The 22,774-nt window shown below is 29.8% G+C and overlaps 1 protein-coding gene across 3 annotated transcripts in view; it reads right to left on the reverse strand.

Moving 5' to 3' along the window:
• Window positions 1-450: 450 nt before the first annotated feature.
• Window positions 451-22,774, reverse strand: part of LOC119690081 (dedicator of cytokinesis protein 9) — a 72,372-nt gene continuing 50,048 nt past the window's right edge. Inside the window, exons 2-15 of one of the 3 annotated variants that reach the window (XM_038105073.1) lie at window positions 14,130-14,246; window positions 13,531-14,072; window positions 13,271-13,456; window positions 11,568-11,685; window positions 10,343-11,498; window positions 9,811-10,061; window positions 9,391-9,726; window positions 6,274-7,737; window positions 4,597-6,207; window positions 3,525-3,671; window positions 3,250-3,460; window positions 2,903-3,191; window positions 1,766-1,992; window positions 451-676 (exon numbers count right to left, since the gene is read on the reverse strand). In XM_038105073.1, the coding sequence (XP_037961001.1) occupies window positions 654-676; window positions 1,766-1,992; window positions 2,903-3,191; window positions 3,250-3,460; window positions 3,525-3,671; window positions 4,597-6,207; window positions 6,274-7,737; window positions 9,391-9,726; window positions 9,811-10,061; window positions 10,343-11,498; window positions 11,568-11,685; window positions 13,271-13,456; window positions 13,531-14,072; window positions 14,130-14,246 (6,678 nt within the window). In that variant the 3' untranslated portion in view covers window positions 451-653. Of the gene's footprint in view, window positions 677-1,754; window positions 1,993-2,902; window positions 3,192-3,249; window positions 3,461-3,524; window positions 3,672-4,596; window positions 6,208-6,273; window positions 7,741-9,390; window positions 9,727-9,810; window positions 10,062-10,342; window positions 11,499-11,567; window positions 11,686-13,270; window positions 13,457-13,530; window positions 14,073-14,129; window positions 14,247-22,774 lie in introns of those variants that run through there. The other 2 variants (XM_038105072.1, XM_038105074.1) reach the window with 2 other exon arrangements.

Consider the following 22,774-nt stretch of genomic DNA (forward strand, 5'->3'; position numbering starts at 1 on the left):
GTAAATTTTGTTTGATAGTTTAAAAATGAATAGTATGTAATTCTGAGGGAATTAAAATATATACTTATCAGATAGTATTTAAATATTATAAAAGGTTATTGAAATATTTAAACAATTATATTTCAAGTTATGTTATTATAGTATAGATTATTAAATAATGTATACGTATATATATTACAATAAATTGAAAAATATTCTAAAGTGATTAAAATATATAATAATAATAATAAAAATTTTATACAATTAAAAATAATACAAAAAAAACAAAATCATATTGTTTACAATTATTCAAATTATTCAAAAACAATTCTCAACAAAAATGTTTTTTTTTTACAAATTATTAATACTAAAACATGTATATATAAAACAAATAACAATAAGTGAATTTTTGTAATAATAAATTAATTAATTAAAAATGTTATATATTTAAATCATTTTTACAATTTACTAAGCATCTATTGTGTTTCTGTCTGTGTTAAAATATTACATGTTGATTTTATATTTGTTAAATATTACAGAATTTAATTTGTTATTTCACGAATAATTAGTTTAGTTCATACGAAACTGGGTGGGGTTTTAGGATTTTCGAGTACATAATTCAAATATTTTTTTAGATATGTGTGTGCAAGTGGGTGTGTTGTGTAAATTGTTGTTTAATAAACTGCAAAATCAAGACCTAAAAAAATCAAAATAATTTAAAAAAAAACAATTTTAATGGCATAATTTCAAAAATAATTTGTATATAGTAAAGTATATAGTATATTATGAAATTTTACATTAAAACTTATTAATATTATAAACTTTTAAATGATAAATATTATTTGAAAATTAATTGAATAAAAACTTTTTAAAAGCATTTTTCCTAATTTATATAATAAATAATAATGGCATAAAAAATAGCATTAGTAACTCAAAATTGGCCATTACAACTTAAATATATAAAATGAACAAAGCCATATAAATTAACAACAAAAACAACCATTCAAAATAATTTAATACATAAATATACTATATAAACTTTAAACCATTTTATTTAAAAAAATTAACCAATACACCGAACACAGAATAAGCTTAAAATTTATGATTTAAAATCTTTAGTTTTAATTTTAAGACCAAAAGCCTTTACCACATTTATAGCAAAAATATAGGTTAGTTTTATTTTAATTCTTTTTAGTGTATAAAAAAAATACGGAAAAAAGTTTCAATGGATCAATGTTACTACTGCACACCTTAAATGATAATATCATAACACTAAGCTACATACACAGAACGTTACTCATATTTGGCATTGTGCTTTATTCAATATTAATTAATATAATAATTTTATATCATTTAATAATTATTTATGATATAAATATTTTATTTATTTAGTTTATATAGTTTTAGACTTAAAATTTTTCTAAGTGATCAGTTAGTTGGGTGTAAATTATGTTTTAACTATAGTCTATATAAATAGTTTATACTACTGTACTGTTGGGTAAAATTTTCTCATAATTGTTAGTAACAATTAACTGCTATCACCAAAATAATTTAATTTAATTTTTTTAAATATTTAAATAACATTTATCATTAGGATTAGTTTAATGAAATATTGTTACATACTGTTATATATATTACGTATATAAAAATTGTTTATATAAACTAAATAGTTGTAACAATATTGTTTTAATATTAAGAACACATATAAAAGTGCTTAGCCTAAGCAAATGTTTAATGAAAAAATAGTTGTTTTTCTTTTTGTGAAAACAATTCCTTTAGGCATTACTTGAGTTATTCGAAGCGCCACTGATTGCATTGAACAAAGCCATGCTATTGCGATGCGTATTAATGCTGCTATCGTCGAGCGGCTGGAATGGTTCATCTAGTAACTCACTAAGTGCTTGACATAGTTTCTGATAGTTTTCCTTTAAAGCAGAATGATATTCTTTTTGATCATTGCTAATCATACGTGCATTCAATTGCAATGCAGTATGACAAACGCCAATAAAATCCCTGAAAATATGAAAATTAGTTATAATTAAATTGAAATTAAATATTAATTAATAAAATATTATTATTTAATATACATAAGTTTTTAAATTTTGCATTACACCATAAAAGTAGAAATTATATATGTTATATAGGTATTCAGGTATTAATAACGCATATATCAACAAAATTAAACATTTCTCTTTTTCAAGTCCTCAAACAAAAAAACTCGGCGGATTTGAGTGTCGATAGGTCACCTGGAAACAGACGGTAAATGATAAATGCCAATAGACTAGCTAAACAAGGTATTATTGTGCACTTTTAAAGAATCCAACATTTGATAGACAATTTGGAAGTTCTTACCAAAAGTTAAATTATAAAGTCAATTAATTACTCAGGTAAGTTATTAAATACCCAAAAATTATCGCAAAATAGCAAATACATAGCCTAGCTAATATCTAGTAAAAAATACCAAGTGCCAAGAACGGACAGATCCATACTCCAGAGCCACTCGTTAATTTCGAAAAACTACAAAAGCACATCCCTGTGGGCTACAACAGAGGATGTTTTGATAGCATGAAAATGCGATGTTTCCATTGTAAAATATTACTCTGAATACGGTTTTACAAGGTTCCACCTATATTTTGCTTTGGCTGTGTTTTATTGGTAATAATTTTCAGTGCTTATCGATTTTTTTATTATTTGTTACTTTTACAGAAAGTTAAAAACAATAAACGAAAATTCAAGGATTATAACCATTTTCAATCACAAAATTTGTTTTCTACTTCCTACCCTACTTTGACTACACTCTAGCTACGTCAATGCATCGATAATAAAATTAATAAATATAATAAACTTAATAACTAATAATACTGAAAGTCTAATTCACATTAAAAATATATTAGATGACTTGTTTCTACTTTAAAGTCATTACCTAAAAACATCTTTTAAATCCTCGACACGATCAACAGAGAAATTTTCAACGACTTTTGGATCCAAAAATGCTTGCGCATAGGCCAAAGGTCCTGCATTTACAGTTACTGCAATGCTACCTTGTAAACGTAGTTGTAATTTCTTTACATCTGCTGGCGGTAATATAACCTCTTCTAGTTCTGAAACTTTAGTCTGCATTTCATCAATAGCTACTTCAATTGGACTCAGTTCTATAATTTCTCTCGATTTAACGGATATTCGTTTTAGCACATAAGGAAATGAATAAGTAGCTGGAATAAAACACAATTTTCTGTTAGTGTCTAATTATGATTAATAAACAAACTTTACTTTTTATAACAGTTTTACGCTTCCACTGTTCTTCGACGCTTCCTCTAGCAGCACCGGATTTTGTAAATGGTGTTTCATACATAAACGTATCGACATCGTGATTCTGTTCAAATTCATTCAAACGTTGATCGAGTTCATCTTTAGTGAAAAATGGTATTACATGTGTTACTTGTATGTAAGCCAATTTGGTGTCAAGTTCTTTGACATTAACCTGAGGGAAAAAAATGCCATTTAAATGAATCAAAAAAAAAAATAATAATGATATAAATAATTACTGGTGATGAATCCATAATCAGTTTAACCACATCAGCACCAAATTTCTCTTTATACTGCTTTGCCAAACGTTCAGAAATTTCACTCAAAGAAGTTAATTTTGGTTCTTTATATACGTATTCGATGGCGTGATCCTCTTCAAAGTACATCTGAAAAGTAGAAAGTTAAAATATTTATTTATTAATAAAAGTTGGGAAATAAAGTAAAATGTAATTAATACTAATTATTAATGCATTTAATTTTCTTATTAAGTTTTTTCTAAATTTATGTATATTGAAAATTTTATTATAGAGGTTTTCTTGAGAAATTTATATAACGTGACATTTGTTTGTCTTATATTTTTCGTTTTTGTTACTGTTAACTAGCACTTTCGCACGTGTTTGATACTGCTTTACCCGTTTTTGGTACTGTTTGTATAAAATTATTCTTATATTCTTTGCTTTATGTTTCGCGTATCTGTTTTTTTTTTTGATGCTATTAGCTGGCATTTCGATTTTTACTTATTTAGGTGAATGTACATAATATGAATTAATATACTTTTCATATAATATGAGATTATGTTAAAGAGCTACTGGCTTATGTTGCTGCTATTGTAGATGTTTTCGTTGGCTTAAGTGAAATGATACTTCAAAAGGTCGCTCGCCATTTCCGCAGTACTTAAAAAATGTATTCTTGAATACTACATTTTTACATAAAATATTATTGGATCTTATTAGAATATTTTGAAAGTTCCAAAATTCCCAGCAAAAAGCAAAGGAAAAGTCAACTTAAAATTTTTTACGCTAAGGTTTCTTAAGTTGTATTTCGTGTGAAGTAATAATATAATGCATATATTCACATAATTTAAGAATAAAATGCTAAGAATGAAAAAATTTACTTAATACAGTCAATGTATTATCCAAATCTCAATTACAAGAATGCTTCATTTAGGTTTAACTTTGTAACTTATACAAAGTGATCCGAAAATGGATAACTCCGTACACATGTTTTGTAATAAAAAATAATGTTAAAATAGAATAATATAAAAAATATTAAAAAAAAAATCATATTGCTAACAATAATTTTTTAACTTACCGCTCCATAGAACACTACCCGGTAGAATCGTCCGAGCATCCGTTTTCCAGAACGATTAACTTCTACAATTTTATTATAAGCTTGCGTCAAGTGTTCATATGATTGTGCTAATTCTATAAAATTTCGTCCACGTTCGTAAATAGGAAGTATAAGTTTATAAAGTTCACCCAAACACTCGAAACGTTCAGCTCTATCCAGAAAATCAGCACACTGTTTTAACTGTTCCAATAACATATGCTCCGTATACTGTGAATCTTGTGCGCCAGCATCCAGTTTCAAACCCTGCTCATCACGTGGTATATTACTCGAAATTTTCATTAATGCAGACGCTCCCCACAGTACGCTACAGCCACCACGTAAACGTAAATATTCGGCCATTAAAGCGGCAATATGTAAATGACAACAAGCTGCCTCCGATATATTACCGTTTTGCTCATGATTTCGTGCCATTGTTACTAACCACGTATGTCGTAATTCGGGAGTGGAAGCATAAGAATTCGCTAATGAATACTGTAATTCCAGTAGACGTTCTGGATCCATATGATGTGCTTGCATTTGTGCAGTTGCCATTAGTACAGTACGTACACGACGTGTTAAGTCTTTTACTTCCATTGGAAAACCTGTGCCTTTCATTGCCTTATCACTGTTAGCATAACTATTTATTAAAGAAAGACTTTCTTGGAAACGTGCATTATTAAGTCCAATCACATTGCCAATCATTTGTGAAACGGATATTATAACTTGCAGATGTACACGTGTTAGACCTTTACGTCCGCTAAATTCAAAGTTGCTACGCATCAACAAATAAAGAACAGCGCAAGATTCATGTCGTATGACCACTAAGCGGCTGTCACAAGCTTTTAGTAACTCATACACCATTTGACCGCACAGTATAGCATTTCCTTTAAATAATGCTGGTGAAAAATTATTTATAAATGCCCGTAAAGCGGCAAAAATATGTTTTGATAGATTTTCCGATTGCCCAATTTGTAGAAAACGTAAATAAACTCGAGCAAGTTTTGGCAAAACAATGGAGTCAATAAGTTTTTCACGAAAATGTACCGCATAGAGGCCCAGACAATCCAATATTATCATGCCAACTTCTGTAGCTAAATTAGATTCATATAACGCCAACTGATTTCTAGCAGTTTCATTGAGAAAATTATCACGATTTTGTGTTAGGTTTAGGGTACCCGTTTCGTGAGCATTTCCATTTTCAAGGTTTGGTGGTGCCATACGTGCAGGCAGGGTACTAGCTTTAGCAGCTCGCGCAGCGCGAGCATCTTTACTTTCTTCGGCAAGATTCAAATTCTTCTTACCAACATAACGAAAATGCACCAAACACAATTCCAGTATGGTTAGAAATGAAATCTGATCGCTTTCATTACAATTTTGCCACCAGCCAATCAGCTGATCTTGTGACAGATGTTTAATAACAAAGAGGAAACCGATTAATAAATCCTTACTTTCAGTTGTAGAAAATTTATCGCAACGCGGCAATTGCAGAGCTTGTGTCACGCTTACGGAACGATTATGGCCATTTCTCAATGCAACATCGGAATCATGATTTCCATTAGTAATGTTACCAATTGTTGTAGTATCATTGGAACCCTAAAATGAATTTTTATATACATTGTTACATAGTATACTATATAATATGAATTGTGTATGACTTACCTGAGAATCAGAAGTTAAGGAATTCAAGGATGTGGTTGATGCGCCATTTGTCACTGCTTGGCCGGCAATGGCTGCCAGATAGTTATTTTCCTTAATATGTATCGAAGCACGTAGTGGACTAGGATGGTCTATATGAAGAGTCATACGATTTTTGGAACGAGGAGTTGATGTTGTAGATGTCAATGCTGAGTCTTTGGCAAACACATAACTACTCGAACAAGATAAACGTTGCGTATAAGATGCAGAATCAGCGTAAACATGCCCATTTGGGGTCAATGCAGTCTCAGACAAGTCATCAATGCGCTGTAAGTTTTCCATAACAATGCCCAACCAGGGCACGTAGAGCAAAGCAATACGTGACAATTGACCACGATTTTGGTAACGATCGTCCAGTTCATGCTTTGCTAACAAATTTTTAAATATGAACAATGCGTGCCGGCGTACATTGTTGACTTCGTTTAAACTGCTCTTTAACTCTTGTAGAAATAGGCCGGAAAGAAAATGTTGCCGACAAAATTCTTCGGAAAGTGTGAAGTGTTGCATCATTTCGGGTGGACGGTTTTTAGGATTTAGGACAAACGGTAAATTCATAGGCACATAATGTTCATGTTGACATATTTCTTGCAAGAAATTCAATTTGAACTCCTGCAATGTGCGTGGATCGCCAGGTGCAAATTGTTCCATATAATAACGAATAAGTTTAAAAACGAAACCACGATCCATATAAGTCAAACAGCGTCTAATGAACTGTGAGAGCGACTTGTTTAAGTGCTGCGTTTCAACAGGCAAATCCTTGTAACGTGATATCAAATATGGAATGAGTACTTTTATCAAGCTATCCAATTTATTTTGGTATTCTTTCGGAAAACGCTCATTGCGCAACATACGTATACGTCCTGTGTCGAGCAAATGCTGTGCCATACTTTTAACGACTATATCAAAGAAAATACTGGAATAGCGCATAAATTTATTAACTATTAGGAAATCGGTGTTGTTAGGATGTAATATTAAAGGCAAATGCTTGCACAGCTCATCATGAACAGTACGTGTTGATTTAAAGTTATAGTATGGAGCATGGAATACATATTTAACATATGCCGTCAACAACTCTTTACGTCCGGCTTCTTCAATGATCATATGTATGATATTAATTAACAGACGTATGATATTTAAGCCAACCTCATCGCTTTTAATATGTACTAGCAGAGTGAAGAGTTCATTTAATACTGTCGGTAGGTAATTAATCAGAGAGCATATATCGATGGCATGCGCAGCTTTTAGTATTTTGCAGGTCTCCGTTTCTGCGGGTAGAGCAGTAGTCTTACCGCCCTCTAGTAAACGTTCACAATGTGCAAACAGATTGTGCATATGTTGATCAGCGGTTAATACTGTGGAATCCATGCGTAAACTCAACGCAAATAATGGACGTTGGTTATCGATCCATTGTATATCGGGACCGCAGTTCTGCTAAAAATATGGTAATGTTTTGTAGCCAAAGAGGATAGATAGGTCGAAATTTTATAAGCAAATGAACGATAGCAATAGTAAAGTTTATAGTACGAGTATTATGAGTTGGTGATGAAAATAAGTTAACAGTCATAGGTTGAAGTATGGAATAGTGTAGGGCGTTTTGGATGTGTAGTGAATTGATTTCGTTGATGTTGTTTAGGCGTTGTTGTTTATGTAGGTAGTTTTTTTATGGTACCATTCACATTTACATTTCAGCACACATTAACGCAAAGAAACAATGAAATGACAAAGAATTAGACAAAGTTAGAAACAATTTTGATAAGTTCGATTTTGATTAGAAGTGTATGAGTTGTGATTTTTGTATAAATTTTAAAATGTGTGTAAGTGTAGTGTGTAGTATTAAAAAAAACACAGGTTAGTTAATTGTTTTTGATAATATTATTATATTAAATATTTTAACATAAAATAAAATTTAAAAAAAATATATCAAATCTGTTCAGTATGTAGAAAACAAAGGGTTTATTATCTAACTATAATGAATACAAGTAATAAAGACAATGTGCTTTATTTCAAAACTTCAATTATTCAAATTAATATTTGGTTTGAGACAAAAAATAAACTTGTGTTAGCGGGAAGGCTTATTTATATTGATAATTTGATCAGTAGAGAGTTACACAAGAGCGTAATATGGTAATTGTCTAAAGTAAAATAAAAATTAGCTCCTATTGATCTACTTGAAATACCCTTTTTAGCCAAGTTTAATTGCGCTTAAATAAAGTAACTCATACGAAGCAACCGAAGCTACTTCATACCGAACTCTGAGTTAAGATAACATATACAATATAATTTACCTTCTGCTCAAAAAGTACTCGGATTTTGTAAATAAAACACACAAATTTAAATTTTATTCCCAATTTATTTTATCTTCTTCAAAATATGCTCCTTCTGAAGCGATACACATATCCCAACGCTTAACCCAATCTTCCACACACTTTTCGTAGGCCCGTGCAAGTATGGCTTTTAGTTCCTTCGGCGAATTCTCTTTTACCGATTCAATCGACTCAAAACGCTCACCACAAAGGGGCAATTTAAGTTTCGGGAACAGGAAAAAGTCGCACGGATCCAGATCTGGCGAATATGGGCCTAAGCGATGACAGTGGTGCCGTGTTTGGTCGTATGATATTAGACCTTCTCAATAGCTTAGAAAATTTTAAAATTTTAATATTAGTATAACTCTAAAAACATGATTGACAAGGAGGTAATATATGGTAGACTTTGGTTTCATGCAAACAAGAAGTGGTTTAATTGTTTGAGTGAATTCATCTATATCTTTCAGGTATATGCTGGATACCTTAAGTAATTTATGAATGTGCCAGTTGCCAACAAAATATTACAAACTCGTTGAGATTTTGAACTATGAATTCACAGATCTTATATTCCTACTTTAAAAACACATACATTAGTGTTAATATCAGAAATTATATTTAATAAATATTAAACTTACAACTGAACAGATTTTTTGCTTAAAATTGCAAGTTAATATACTATTAATAGGCTTATAAAATATATAATATATGTATTTTTAAATAAATTTTCACATATGCCTATACGTATATACAAAAACAGATAAATATTCTTTCAACTTACGCCTTTGCCCAAGCCAAGTGGTTGTATGGATAAATACCCAACAGGCAGCGAAGCTGCTACTGGTAATATCTGCTCTTCTAAATTAATTTTTCCTTTTTGCAATAATGGCAACCAGGCATAGCCAATGGGTGTTTCAAATGCAGCATGAGCATCACGTTTCTTACCCAAATTGCATGAAACATGATAGAATGAAAATAATAAATGATGCTCCGGAAATATGCCTAAAGGCAAACGTATTTTAATTTCCTCATACCAAGACGGAGTTGTGTTATGATGTAAAATAGGACAGGAAATTTGAGAGACAAGATAATCATGACCAGGACGTCCATAAATGCACTGCAATAAAGAACAGTACGAATTAATAAAAAAATTATGTAAATAAAGTCAATTTGATTAAAATTTTAAATTCAAGATTCCAACCTTAAGTGGTTTACTGTATTCAGTATCTGAATCACGTAGCTCTACAACAACAGTAATGTTGCGTGCACGTGAAAATAATTTTTGGCTATCAAATTGTAGACTCAACGGATATATAAATAGGTGATTACAGAATAAGGTGTAGGGATGTGTATCACGTTCACTATTACTTTGGAATTCAGTTAATTCAAGCGTAGGCGTTTTGGGCGGAAAACTGAAGTTAGCTAATGGTACAAGCGATTTATTAAAGGAACCTAATTAAGTAATTAAGAAAAACATCATTAAAATTAATTATAAAAGTTATCAAAAATCGCAATTGCCACTTTGTTATATTTTCCATGCAGTTACCGATCATTTCAAAATTATTATATAGTTAATTTAGTATCAAAATTTAATTTAACAACTTTTCTGTTAAACTGATCTCTAACTAATTTTAGATTAGTTATTATTTTAGTTCTTAATATCCATTTACATTGTTATCCTATCGGTAAACTACATATACAACATAACAAAATGCATAAATTATGGCACCCACATTGAACTCTATCGATCTCTTCTATAATTAGTTTCATACATCCCGGTATTATTGTTAGTTTACTCAATTTATCTGGTTTTCGATATTCTGCCAGTAGCTTAAGCAATTCATCATCTTTTAGTTTATTTGGTTCCTGTCGATATAAAGTTGTAAAGTCGAACTGATTATTTTCAGTGTCCAGTTCATTGCTGTAAAGTTTGAACAAAGGTTTTGCAGCCCAAGCGAAAGGTTGTCGATAATGACCAATATTCTGTGCGTAATTACGTGCTGATTTGTGCAATTTTAAAGCGATCTTTGGATCGCGTCCAGTCTTAAGATATGGCTCCGCAGCCTGTACTATATTACCTTGAAGGATTTTTTCAATTTTTAGCACCAAAAATATATCAGGATGCGGTGCTGTCACACAGAATACACCTTGTTTTAAACCACTAAAAATTACTTTAGGACAACGCATTAGTTCTGGTGACAAATTATCAAGTACCGAGTTTTGTGCTTGGGAACCTTGACGTGCCTTTTCTTCACGATCTTCACGCTTGGGCACACAACAAGCAGTCACAGAAGATGGCACTGGTGTATTGGGCAACATATCACGGACGTTGTCATCATTAATATTGAAATAAAATGATTCTGTCAATTTGCGTCCAGATTTCACATCATATAACGCCAAACTTGTTATATATGGTTCCACTTGGCACAAGTTATCACCTTCTCCATTTTCATTACAACATTGTAACCTAAATTTAAGGCTTTTACAAGAAATGAAAATTCTTTTACCAAACTGTTCCCGATATTGATCAACGTTGTCAGCATTTGTTACTTTGGTCGGCGATTGATAGCAAGCAAAAAGTCTACGACGATTTTCACGACGTGATTGTGCAATTGATATATCGGTTTCTCGTCCATATTTCATTAATTGTGGATTCATCGACTGATCTAAGCCTTTAAGTGTACCAAACATAATATTGCAAGGACTAGGTGGTAATGTACGTTCTAAGGAAGCAACACGTTTATCTTCTTGTATTTTATTCTGTTGCAGCACCGATGACAGTTTTATTAACCAATCTTTAAATTCATCTTCGTTTTCTGCGGCTAATGTAAACGATTTATGGCCAGCAGTCATGCGTAATTCGAAACAATAGCGACCTTTTTTAGGATTCTATTGTGAAGAAAAAATTTTTTTTTTAAAATTTAAGAAATAAACTATTATAATTTCGAAGAGTTTTACCTGCACAACTTCAGTACAAAAATCCATTACAATAGTAGCTTTAGCTTCTCCCTGTTTTTCATCCTTATGTAATTCTAGAATATACGTTCCATCTACTTCTTGACGTAAATAACAATATCTGAAAAAATTAAGAATTATATTATTTATTCAATATTTAATATGTTATACTATATATTTATTAAATATATATTTGAAAAGAACTCAATAGATGATTCACTCCAAGATGACTCCATCGATACACTTATAGCAAAAATCAAAGCTAAAGTATTGAATGTCATTGATTCACTATTAAAACATGAGGTCTCCAGGCAACGACAACATTCACACGGAATTTCTGTAATGTGACCCAGACTTACCATCAACTATAAGGTTACATATTATACAGCATATGTGGGAAATAAAAGAATTATCATGAATGATGCTTTCTTTAGCAACAACAACACGAGCCCATAACATTATTTCCCATTTTAAGTAAAATATTTACATTAATTCTCCTGGCCACGATTTCTAATGTCGCAGAAAACTCACTACGAGAAAACCATTTCGGGTTCAGAATAAATCGCTCTGATACTGGTACTATTAATACGATACGTATTTAAGAATGTAATGATATTTGATAGTCAATGTAATCGGATTTTATTTACTAAAAAAAAAACATTCGACAGCTAAAATCTTACGTTTCTATGATACATCATAAAAAAAGCATGCCTGTTAAGGTGTCACATTTGATTAAAGGATTCACTCTCCTACTCTAAACAACTCTCTGTGTTATTCGTTGTCAAGACGGGTGAACGGCAAAGTTCGATTTTATCGCCTTTATTATTTATCCTTGTACTAGATGAAATAATGGAACATCATCAAACGAACCATTGGGTATCCATCGGACATCAGTTGAGTTTGAGACTTAAAATATGCTGATGATTTGGGTCTACTGTGAAAATGTTGCACTAGTTTCTGGAGTAGCATAAATTAACTATACTTCTATTCTTAATATGCTGATTTAGAAATAAGTATCGGAAAAAGTAGAATCACGACGAACAGAAATAGAGTTGCAGCTTCTTTTTCCATTCATTTAGAAATCAAGAAATCAGAATGTGTGTAATCAATTATATACGTCAGAAGCATCACAAAAAATTAAATCTAAGTAGATAAAGATATTACTGCCAGAATTAATAAGTCTGAAGGAGTTTTTATTTAAATTCAAAAGATTTAAAACTGCGGCTATATAACCACCTCTAGAAAATTTTACACATTCCATATCGACAGAAGGATAATTTTATTAAATAGAATAACACTAAAATATGGAAAAAAACACTTAAATCCGATCAAAAATTTAGACTTTTAATATAAATGTCTATAAAAAATCTTTCGCATCTAGAGAATATCCAAAATCATTCGGAGGGCTCGAAGAAGCCAATATTAAATATTTAATTAAACTTAATAAAATATATATTCCAGACAGACTCATATATGTATAGCTATAAAAAGTGATGATGTTTAACGTTTTGGATTGTTAACTCGATTTTAGAAATATAATGAATATATTATGAATATATTATATATATTATATATATTAAAATATGAATTTATTATATTTATTTAATTTATTTATGTGTATATGTATTACATTTAATATATTAAATATATATATGTATGTTTATGTGTATAAAAAAATATTTGTATTTGTTTTATTCAGAACTAACCTTCTCTTAAATGACTTATTGCCAATATTAGCAAACATTCGATCCGATCCAGAATCAGGACCCTTCAATAAAAATCCTTGCTTTGTAATAGAATCCGCCTGAGATCTTGTCATTTGTTCATCAATACGATCTTGATCAGCGTCAATTTCATAAACTTCTTCTATAAGTGATTCCGGCGGATTAATTCTAATATTAAAAACAATTTAAGAAGTATAATATATACATATTTTAGATTCTTATAAGTTATGTGGAATAATTACTTTGGCAAATCGTGACAAGTACCACCATATGCACTATATTTATAGTGAATCAAATGATTTTTAGCACGATACGTATAAAGCGCTTGGCGCGTGAAACGTGTACATTCAGCACGCGTTGTAGCAGTAACTTTAACAATATTATCGCCATTACTACCGCCATTAACACATTCATTGTCTTCTTCTGAATCTTCTTCAGGTTCTGCAATAAATGATTTAAGAGTAGATGTTGATGAGGAAGATGATGATACTGGACCAGGTGCAGCATGTGCTGATTCATATGATTCAAACGACGATGTTGGTGACTTAGTATTCGCAAGTTTTGTAGAAGTTTGTGAGCTTCTACGGGTTATGTTCCCATTTTGAAGACTATTAGTTGAGTGATTGCTTTGTTGGCGTTGTGTTGTTTTGGGACTATTTGTGACATTATTCTGCCTGGTAGTATTGGTACCATGTAAGGGACAGACAATTGATTTATTTGGCGGTTCAAAACGATCTGTGATCGATTTTGAATTTGTGCGTAACTTTCGAGGCATAATAATTTCCTAAAATTATTAATTATATGATTATATGTTTTATGATAAATGAAATCTTTTACTTACTGAAACATCATCATTTGGATATATAAGCAACTCCCTTTGTGGATCATTTTGAATAAGTGTTTTATTCTTTGCAACAAAACTTTCAAAATCGATGGGTTCAACAACAAGTGGCTTATTCTGAAAAATAATTTATAATCACATAATTATATATACTTTTTTAATAAAACATTTTATCAATAAAATTAGAATTTGTTATAGGAAAAAACTATTCAGTGTTTTTTTGTTCGATTGATTAGATAATCCATTTACTTATTAAATAATTATTTACATAAAAAAATTGTTTTTTAACAGAGAATAGACTAGATAAATATTTGTTAATATTTTATTGGGATCAGAACTACATTTAAAAAGTTATATTTAAACAAACATATTTGAAATTTTAGAAATAAAATTTCACAATTTAATTACACTAACAATATAGCACAAATATATCGTTTTGGCCAGTCCATTGAGGCCCTATGCTCCACAAGGATAAGAGAACAACAGTAAGCAAGTAAGTAAGATCATCTACGAAAAGTGAAAAAAAATATAGATCAAGAAGTAGAAAGCCATTAAAAAGCGATATCATATAGTTACGATACCGCCCAAGAATTAAAAGCCAACCTCATTAATGTTTTAAACCCATCACATAAGACTGGTTTTAATAATAAATTCTGTATTTAGGTATACGAAAAGCTGGTATTTAAATATACGAAAAAACTTAAGCGGACCGATTTTTTATCTGTGAGTGGCTGTTAAAGTGGAATGAAATTTTTAAGGACTATGGTAAGAAATAATAAAAACTAAATCGCATAATGTTAAGAATAATTTACTTTTTTAATTAAACATAATCTTGGTCATGTCTGTTTGCATTCAATATTGCAATTGGCAACCTGAGATCCTTGTCTTAAGTTAAATCAAGTTTGTTAAAATACCAACAATGTCCTCGTGGTATCTTTTGGATAGCTAGAAGTAACACTAATCGTGAACCAATATATACAAGTCGGGTTTTGAGATTATAACGAACTGGAATTCACTAAAATCACTGGAAATAACTTTTTGTGAATCGAATATTCAAAAACTAGGGCCAACTCGATATTGGCGCCAAAGAAACTGATACTATTTGTTTAATTAAATTGTAGAGGTATCATTCATTATGAACTACTACTGTCTGTTCCAAGATAGTACATGGTTCACATCAGTTGTATAATATGTAAGAGATGTGATTGACTTACGATTTACTAACTGAAACTATTTGATTATAATTTTATAAAATAAGAAATAAAAAAAACAGCTGTTGCTGATGTAGACATTATATATATAGACATTCTTTATATAGATATTATATATATAGATCATATATATATAGATATATATATATATGTAAAATGTGTAGTATTGGGGCGGCAACCTAATGCAGTGCAGTTGTAAAAGGAGTTAACCTGTAAATTTGCAGTTGTTCTGTGAAGATAGTGGTATACTGAAGTCGGGCTGCTCATCGTCGCGGGTGCGTTACATATTATTAAACATTACATTTTGTTAAACATCATATATCACTAAAATATATTACATATATATGTGTGGATATGTTAAAATTATTAAAACTAACTATACTACATCGTATTTTCTTTAATGATGAGATTCATTTTTAGATTTGTGGATATATTAACTAACATTGTCGCATCTGGGGCAGTTAAAATCCACAAGAAACTGACGAGAAACTATTCGATTAACATTCGATACTACAGTATGGCATTTGGTTTAAAGGTGTGATAGGCCCATTTCTTCGTCATTGAAATTTTTTCAAATAACAAAGATGTAGTTCAAACCATTAATTCTATAACTACATGACTACTAATATTTTAGAGCACAAAATTAAGCACAAAGATAAGCAAGCGATCATATTTATGTGGACAATCTTTAAACCCTAAACGGTTTGGAAAGACATCTTTAAACGCATTTTAAGTCATGATCGTGCTATTACCAACTATATTCTTTTTATTCATTTCATTACGTTCCCAGAACATTGGGCCATAACGAACTTTTTCCAACTGTCACGATTTCTTGCCAACTATATACTAACCAGTTATTGCAAATCGCATCAAAAGGAGTGAGTATAGATGTTTAGTGGCGAATAGTTCAATGATATTGTGTTTCATACTATGTATATTGTATTCAAAATTGTATAATTTTTAATCCATTATTCCATTTCCATTCTAATATATGTCTCATCCTTAATCATTTTCTGCCAACATATTCAGTATTGAATAAACTTTAAGAATTTAACAAGAAAAAAGATACTTCCTATGTTAAAAAGAAAAAATATTAAACCCTTTAAGATCATGAACTTGTTATACCTTTATACATACTTCGAGGATTATTGCTAAAGAATTTAACAAAATAATTTGACCTTTGAATCGAACAAATAAGAAAAGGGTTTGGTACATTAAAAAATCTTTATGGCTTAATTAATTAATTTCCTTCTTTGGATGCACAACACTCATTCGGTAGAGAAAGGGTGTGTTTTGCGCAATTTCTTATGCCAAGGAAAAATTCGTCATTTGACAAAAAACCATGGAATCAAATTTATTTTCGTTTTGTGATAGTTCGTTTCCAACAAAATTGAATTTAACATAAATTTGCATAATTAAGTTGTTATCAATATTTTTAATTTGTTTACATTTTCACTTGAATTTTGTTTACTTCTCTTTTTTATATTGGCTTTCCAAACAAATTTAATGAAATCGAAACACGAAACACGAAAGCTAGCCTATTTGATATGCTAAATAATAGTATTAATCAATTTATATGGCATCATATCATTTGTGGATGTTTGTGTAATAATTTTGGATATTTTCTGTTTATATTTGGAAGAGCACACGCACAAAATGTTCTAGATAGGCAGATATAGACTAAGCGAAAATTTAGAAAGAACACGAACACGCCAGCAAGTCTTAATAATTTCGGTCAAGGTAATCAAAATTGAAAATTGAATGGTTTGTGAAGAGTGTGTGCTCCAGGTTCGGAGTGTCTACTATATGGTGTGTGGATTTTATTTACACAACTGTTAGAATCTAAAATTTATGAAACTTCTGCCTTGAGTTCATACACCTAAAATAAGAACGAGTATATAACGCAATGTTGACATTTAGATGATTTTGTGAGAGATTTTGTTTATTGTTTATAGAAATTTTAGAAAAAGCGGATTTTTTTTTCTTTTTTTAATTTTGATTTAACCTGAAAATTGTTATAAACGATTTAGTTACTCTTTTTCGAGTTTGATTATTCAAAACTTAAGTAATGAATTTTATTTTATAATATGATAAAGGTATTAGTTCATGGGTTAGGCTAGGGCCTTTATGCACTGCGTCCAGCTTTATCTATTTTACACCCCTGCGTGTTTAGAAGTTTAGTATATCGAGGAAACGAAAAATGATAATGTAAACACATATATATATATAATACAAACATATATATATATATATATATATATATATATATATATATATATATATATATATAATATATATATATGATGTATATTGGAATCGGTACACTTGATAGTTACTTTCAAGTTTGGAATATTTGTTAATTATTAACAATATATATTATATATTATATTATTTAATTGCATATACCATTTATTTTGAATACTTCCATAAAAATTGCTCCACCAATATTAAATAACTCAGTGTATAAGGCCACACAACCGCTTTATTTCTGAAGACGCACAATTACTTCAGTGTCATTGAGACCAAAAGTAGTTCAAAACATATTTAATCGTTGTGTAAAGCTTTAATCCAAGCACCATTTATTATGAAAATACGATTTTCTATAGTTTTTAAAAGGTCCAATTTTACCACTAGTGGAACAGCACCAAACAGTGCACATTTCAGGATATATCGGTTATTGTTGAATGACCTTTTTTACTCTATATATAACAATTATGTTTATTAATAAAGTTACTGAGACAAAAGCCATCTACAAAGCTTCATATTTAAAGACTCCGTAAACATTTTTTGCTGAAATTAATTTTGGATATATATATAACTTATAAACACTGCTCGGACTTAAGTAGTTATACGATGATTTATTAAATATTATTTAAAAAAAAAAGGTGAAAAAAGGTTTTTTTCGAAAAGTAGAAAAGTAGTTCATTTTTATATTATTTTAATTAATTAAATTTTTGGCTGACCATACAGCTGTTTCAAGTATTGCCAAATACCCATCATCAGTAGTCGTCTTGGAAATAATTCTTGTATTTAATTATCCATAAATAACTAAGACTGCAAGTACCAGGAATCGAACTTGTGCCCCACCAAATTTGAAGTTCAGAGTCAGCGCTACTTAACCGACTGACCCTTAGCCGTACTTGACTTTTATGTTCGCACATTTTCTGCAGTTTCATTAATTTGCTGTGTAAGTTTTATCAACAAATTCACTTGCTGTATTTATATTAGAACGAAATCATAAACCAGCTATAGAATAATTGAATTAATAATTTATATATTTTTAGTTGTTAATTGTTAAATTTCATTACTATTCTGTTTGGTAGAGGCATTATTTGTTGCATGATTTATATATTCTTTCTTATGTTTAAAACCTGATCTAGGAACGTAATAAGTAATACTGAGAAAGTCATGATAATGTTACTCCACGATTCGCACGGGAGAGACCAATATTTTTTGAATACAAAATAATGTTAGTTGACAGATTTTATTTTAACTAATTGAATGTTTAAAAACGAATTAAAAGTGAAGCTTAATAAGCTCCAATAATTTAAGGTTTTACTGATATTAAAAACTAAAACTAGACTCGATAAAGAGAAGGTGCTATTGCGCTCACACAAACGTGACCAATTACAAAATATTGTCTACTTCAAAGAAGAAAATTTCACCTCTGAGTGAAAACTACAAACAAAGAAAATTATAGAATTTACTTAATAAAGAGGTTATATGATAATTTAGACATTCTAATGTGGCCGCAAGAAGAGAAGCTGCAATGTTTGCATTGATTCGGCTGGCCGTGATGGTGTCACTTCTCTTTGATGCTTTTAAGAATGTTTATCGCGAAATCGTTTTGGAAAGTGAAAGAAAAACATAGGCAAACCATAAATTTTAAAAAATCTTAAACACTTTATTTCTAGTGTACAGTGATCTCCATGTTTACCAAATGCAAGTCCACTCGACTTCTCGATATGAGCCATTTTGTACGTCAATCTCAGTATTACAATATATCGAAGTTTTGATGTGTTCAATGCAATCTTTTTGAATGGATAAATGAACCATGTGAAACCTGTTTATCGATTGTGTCCATAACATATTCGCGCTAAAGGCAAATTCGATTATATATCGAAATGTGAAGTTGAATATATATATCCAAGTTAGAATTGAAAAATACTTCAAGGAACTCTGTGTTCAACTATATGTACCAATTATATATATTTATAGAATATCATAATAAATGTCATTTAGACTTTCCGGTTTATTATTAAATTTTTACGTTAATGTGTCATTACACATGAAAGTTTAAGTTATTATGACCTATTGTGTATTGCCAATTTCAGTGCGTCTGTTCAATTTAATTATCAAAAAAATATATTTTATATCCACCCAACAACACCCCCCTTACAAACTGAAAGCCAAAATAAGCAATTTGCTAGAGCTTCTAAAAGCAAATTGATTTCTGTGGCGCTTCATTACACCCAAATAAATATTTTGAGCACTCAAAAAAATATGCCATAAATCTTTAGGCGATCATCTTAGCATCGCTTTTTCGGATTGCGTTAAAAAGATACGCACGGCAACGTCTTCTGATACGAGTATGAACTCTGGAGTAGAGCATCGGTTGTAAGTATTAGAAGGCGGTACGGTTAAGTATTTAAGCCACTTACACAATTAAAAATAATATGATATTTGTTTGTCTGGAAACTACTTTAGAATTTGTGTAACATTACATTTATTTTAAATGCTTTATGGCGAACAAATGTGTTTGGAATTCTGAATAAACATAAAAAGATATTTATGTATAGTGTAATAAAAAATTTAAAAATTCACATATGCATATATACTTGTATAAATTGAGATGCTTAAATTTATAAAAGCATTTTGGAATTCTTTAAATATTTTTGGTTTTGAAATTTATGGGTCATTGTGGTATAGAAACATTGGCATATCTGTGAAGAGAAAGAATTATGAACACAATTTTAAAAGGACTTTCAACATTTTTGATGTTTTAATATAAGTCTTATATGTTATATTATGGAAATGATACAAAGTCTCAAGGCATCCAAAACCAAGAAAATTTATGATAAGAAATGTACAGGTTATATTATAATTAAATTAAGAAATGAAATTATTAATATATAACGTTAAACTTATAAATATTGTATGGTAGAAATATTAGAAATTTTCGTTCAAAATACTTTCAACTTTACTTCTAATCTGGATTGAAAATATCCAGATTATCTGGATTGAAAAAATCCAGATTATCTCATTATAAAAAATCCAGATTAGTTAGATATAAATGAAAGAGGGATTCAACCCTCTAGCACGGTTTTCTAATCTGCAATGACCTATGACTAAACCTAACATAAAACTGATATCTCTACTTCACATCTAATAATAATAAGAGTATTGAATTTCTTTTTAATGAAAATGGCTATCTCGTCTGCTTTGTAATTACGAAAATATCCCTATGATCGGATATACAGATCAACTCTGTTAAGCTCTGTCAATAAACTCTGATATGTACCAAACAAAAAATAGACCTGGATATAAATTGAACTGAACTCAAGAAATTTCTTTAAAGCAACTTGACTGTCTGGTAGTATCTATACATTCCTCTAAAATATATCATCTACTTTGAGACAAAGTATAGCTTCCCTAATGGTGATCACTTCCGCCTGAAAAGCACTACAATGATCTGTAAAGCCTATAGTAAAAAGATTTATTCAATCCTACTAAGAAAACTCCATTCACTACACCACGACTTGTTTTTTAGATTCTATCTAACTATTACTTACTTACTGTTGTCTTTCTCTCTCGTAATAGAGTGTAAGGCCTTCTATATAACTATAAGCTTAGCATGTTATTTTTAAATTAATATGTTTTCGTATATACCATATAAGTCATAATACTGAAACTTTCAGGTGTACGAATTTATAGTTCGAGAACCCTTAACTTTAACTTAATTAATAATATTACTTCAAAATTAATTCTATTTACATGCATCTCTAGCATATTTGAATGGGGTGTAAAAAATGTGTTTAATTCACTTTTACTCATTATTGTAGAATAATTATTCTACAACTTTAGACTTTGTACTTTTCAATATGATAAACCATATACCTAAGCACAACAACGTGTCAGTACAACATTTTACGACCCCTCTGAACAATATGACAACGTATAATGAATGAATTGAGCAAATTGGCGCAGAGAATTCATTTGGTGTGAACGCATTTATTTTTATAGAAACAAAAACCACATCACGTGTCAAAAAAGATAAATATCTGTGAAGTAAAGTATAAAATTGCATATTGCATATTGCTTATTTTTTGAGATACTTACTGAATGAACACATGCTATATGGGTTAAAAGTAGAAAAGAGCATCAATATATGTGCACATATAGAAAACATATAGAAAACCTTAAATATATGCAAATTTCCAATAAAAAAATTGTACTTTTTTAAGGGTTTTTGTTGAGCATTTAATGTTCATTGCCTGCCATACAATCCCTTGGGGTTCGAATTGCAATGATATCTGACATATGGTGGGCATTTCGGGTAGGGTTAGGCTCTGATGAGGCAAAGTATCATATCGAGTACAATATTTTGCATTGTCAGTCAAACAGTCAAAATAAAAAATTAAAAATATACAAAATGCAAAATGAGCAAAATGAAATAAAGCAGGGAACAATCGAGTGTTCCGTTGACATCATAAAAGAGCACAGAACAATAGAGCCTAAAATACCGGAAGTTTAAATTGCTATTTGAAGTATAACACAAATGCTAACTTTTTGTATATAAATTGTATATAAATTGTATATACAATGTATATTTTTTTTTTGTTTTTTTTCTGTGCGATTTTACTCAATTTTTATAATTTTTGAATTTTTATGCTTTCAGTGCCGTGTAAACAAACTACAACAACGAAAATTAACACTTAAAAAAAAAGCATTTTTTTTATTTTGTTTACCGAAAGATTAAAATAAAATGCGGAGTTTATTAACATATTAACATATTATTAACTAAACACATGCAGCCGTTAAAGTTATTAAATGGAAATGAAAATGGAAATGGAAAAGAAGACTTTTTTGTGTAAATTATCATGTCATAAATCGCTTAATAAATGTGATATGCGATATTGCACAATCACCGATTTAAAAATGATTGCTGAGAGAAATGTTTAAGCTTCACAAAAATTTTGAAGATTTTATTTTAAATTGCACAAAAATTACTATTATGTCACAATTATGTTAATTGGTGAGTAAATCAATTTATTAATTTCACTTAATGACGACAAATTATTTAAAAAGCTGTGAATATAAATTTATTATGGGATTTTAGTAAAAGTTATGACGTAGTCATAAAACTGATCATGTTAATTTTATCTTCATTATTGTAGAATATCTGGTGTTTTTTAGCTACATGTTCTCATCGAT

Source organism: Teleopsis dalmanni, chromosome X (assembly GCF_002237135.1).
Source record: "Teleopsis dalmanni isolate 2A chromosome X, ASM223713v2, whole genome shotgun sequence".
NCBI lineage: Eukaryota > Metazoa > Arthropoda > Insecta > Diptera > Diopsidae > Teleopsis > Teleopsis dalmanni.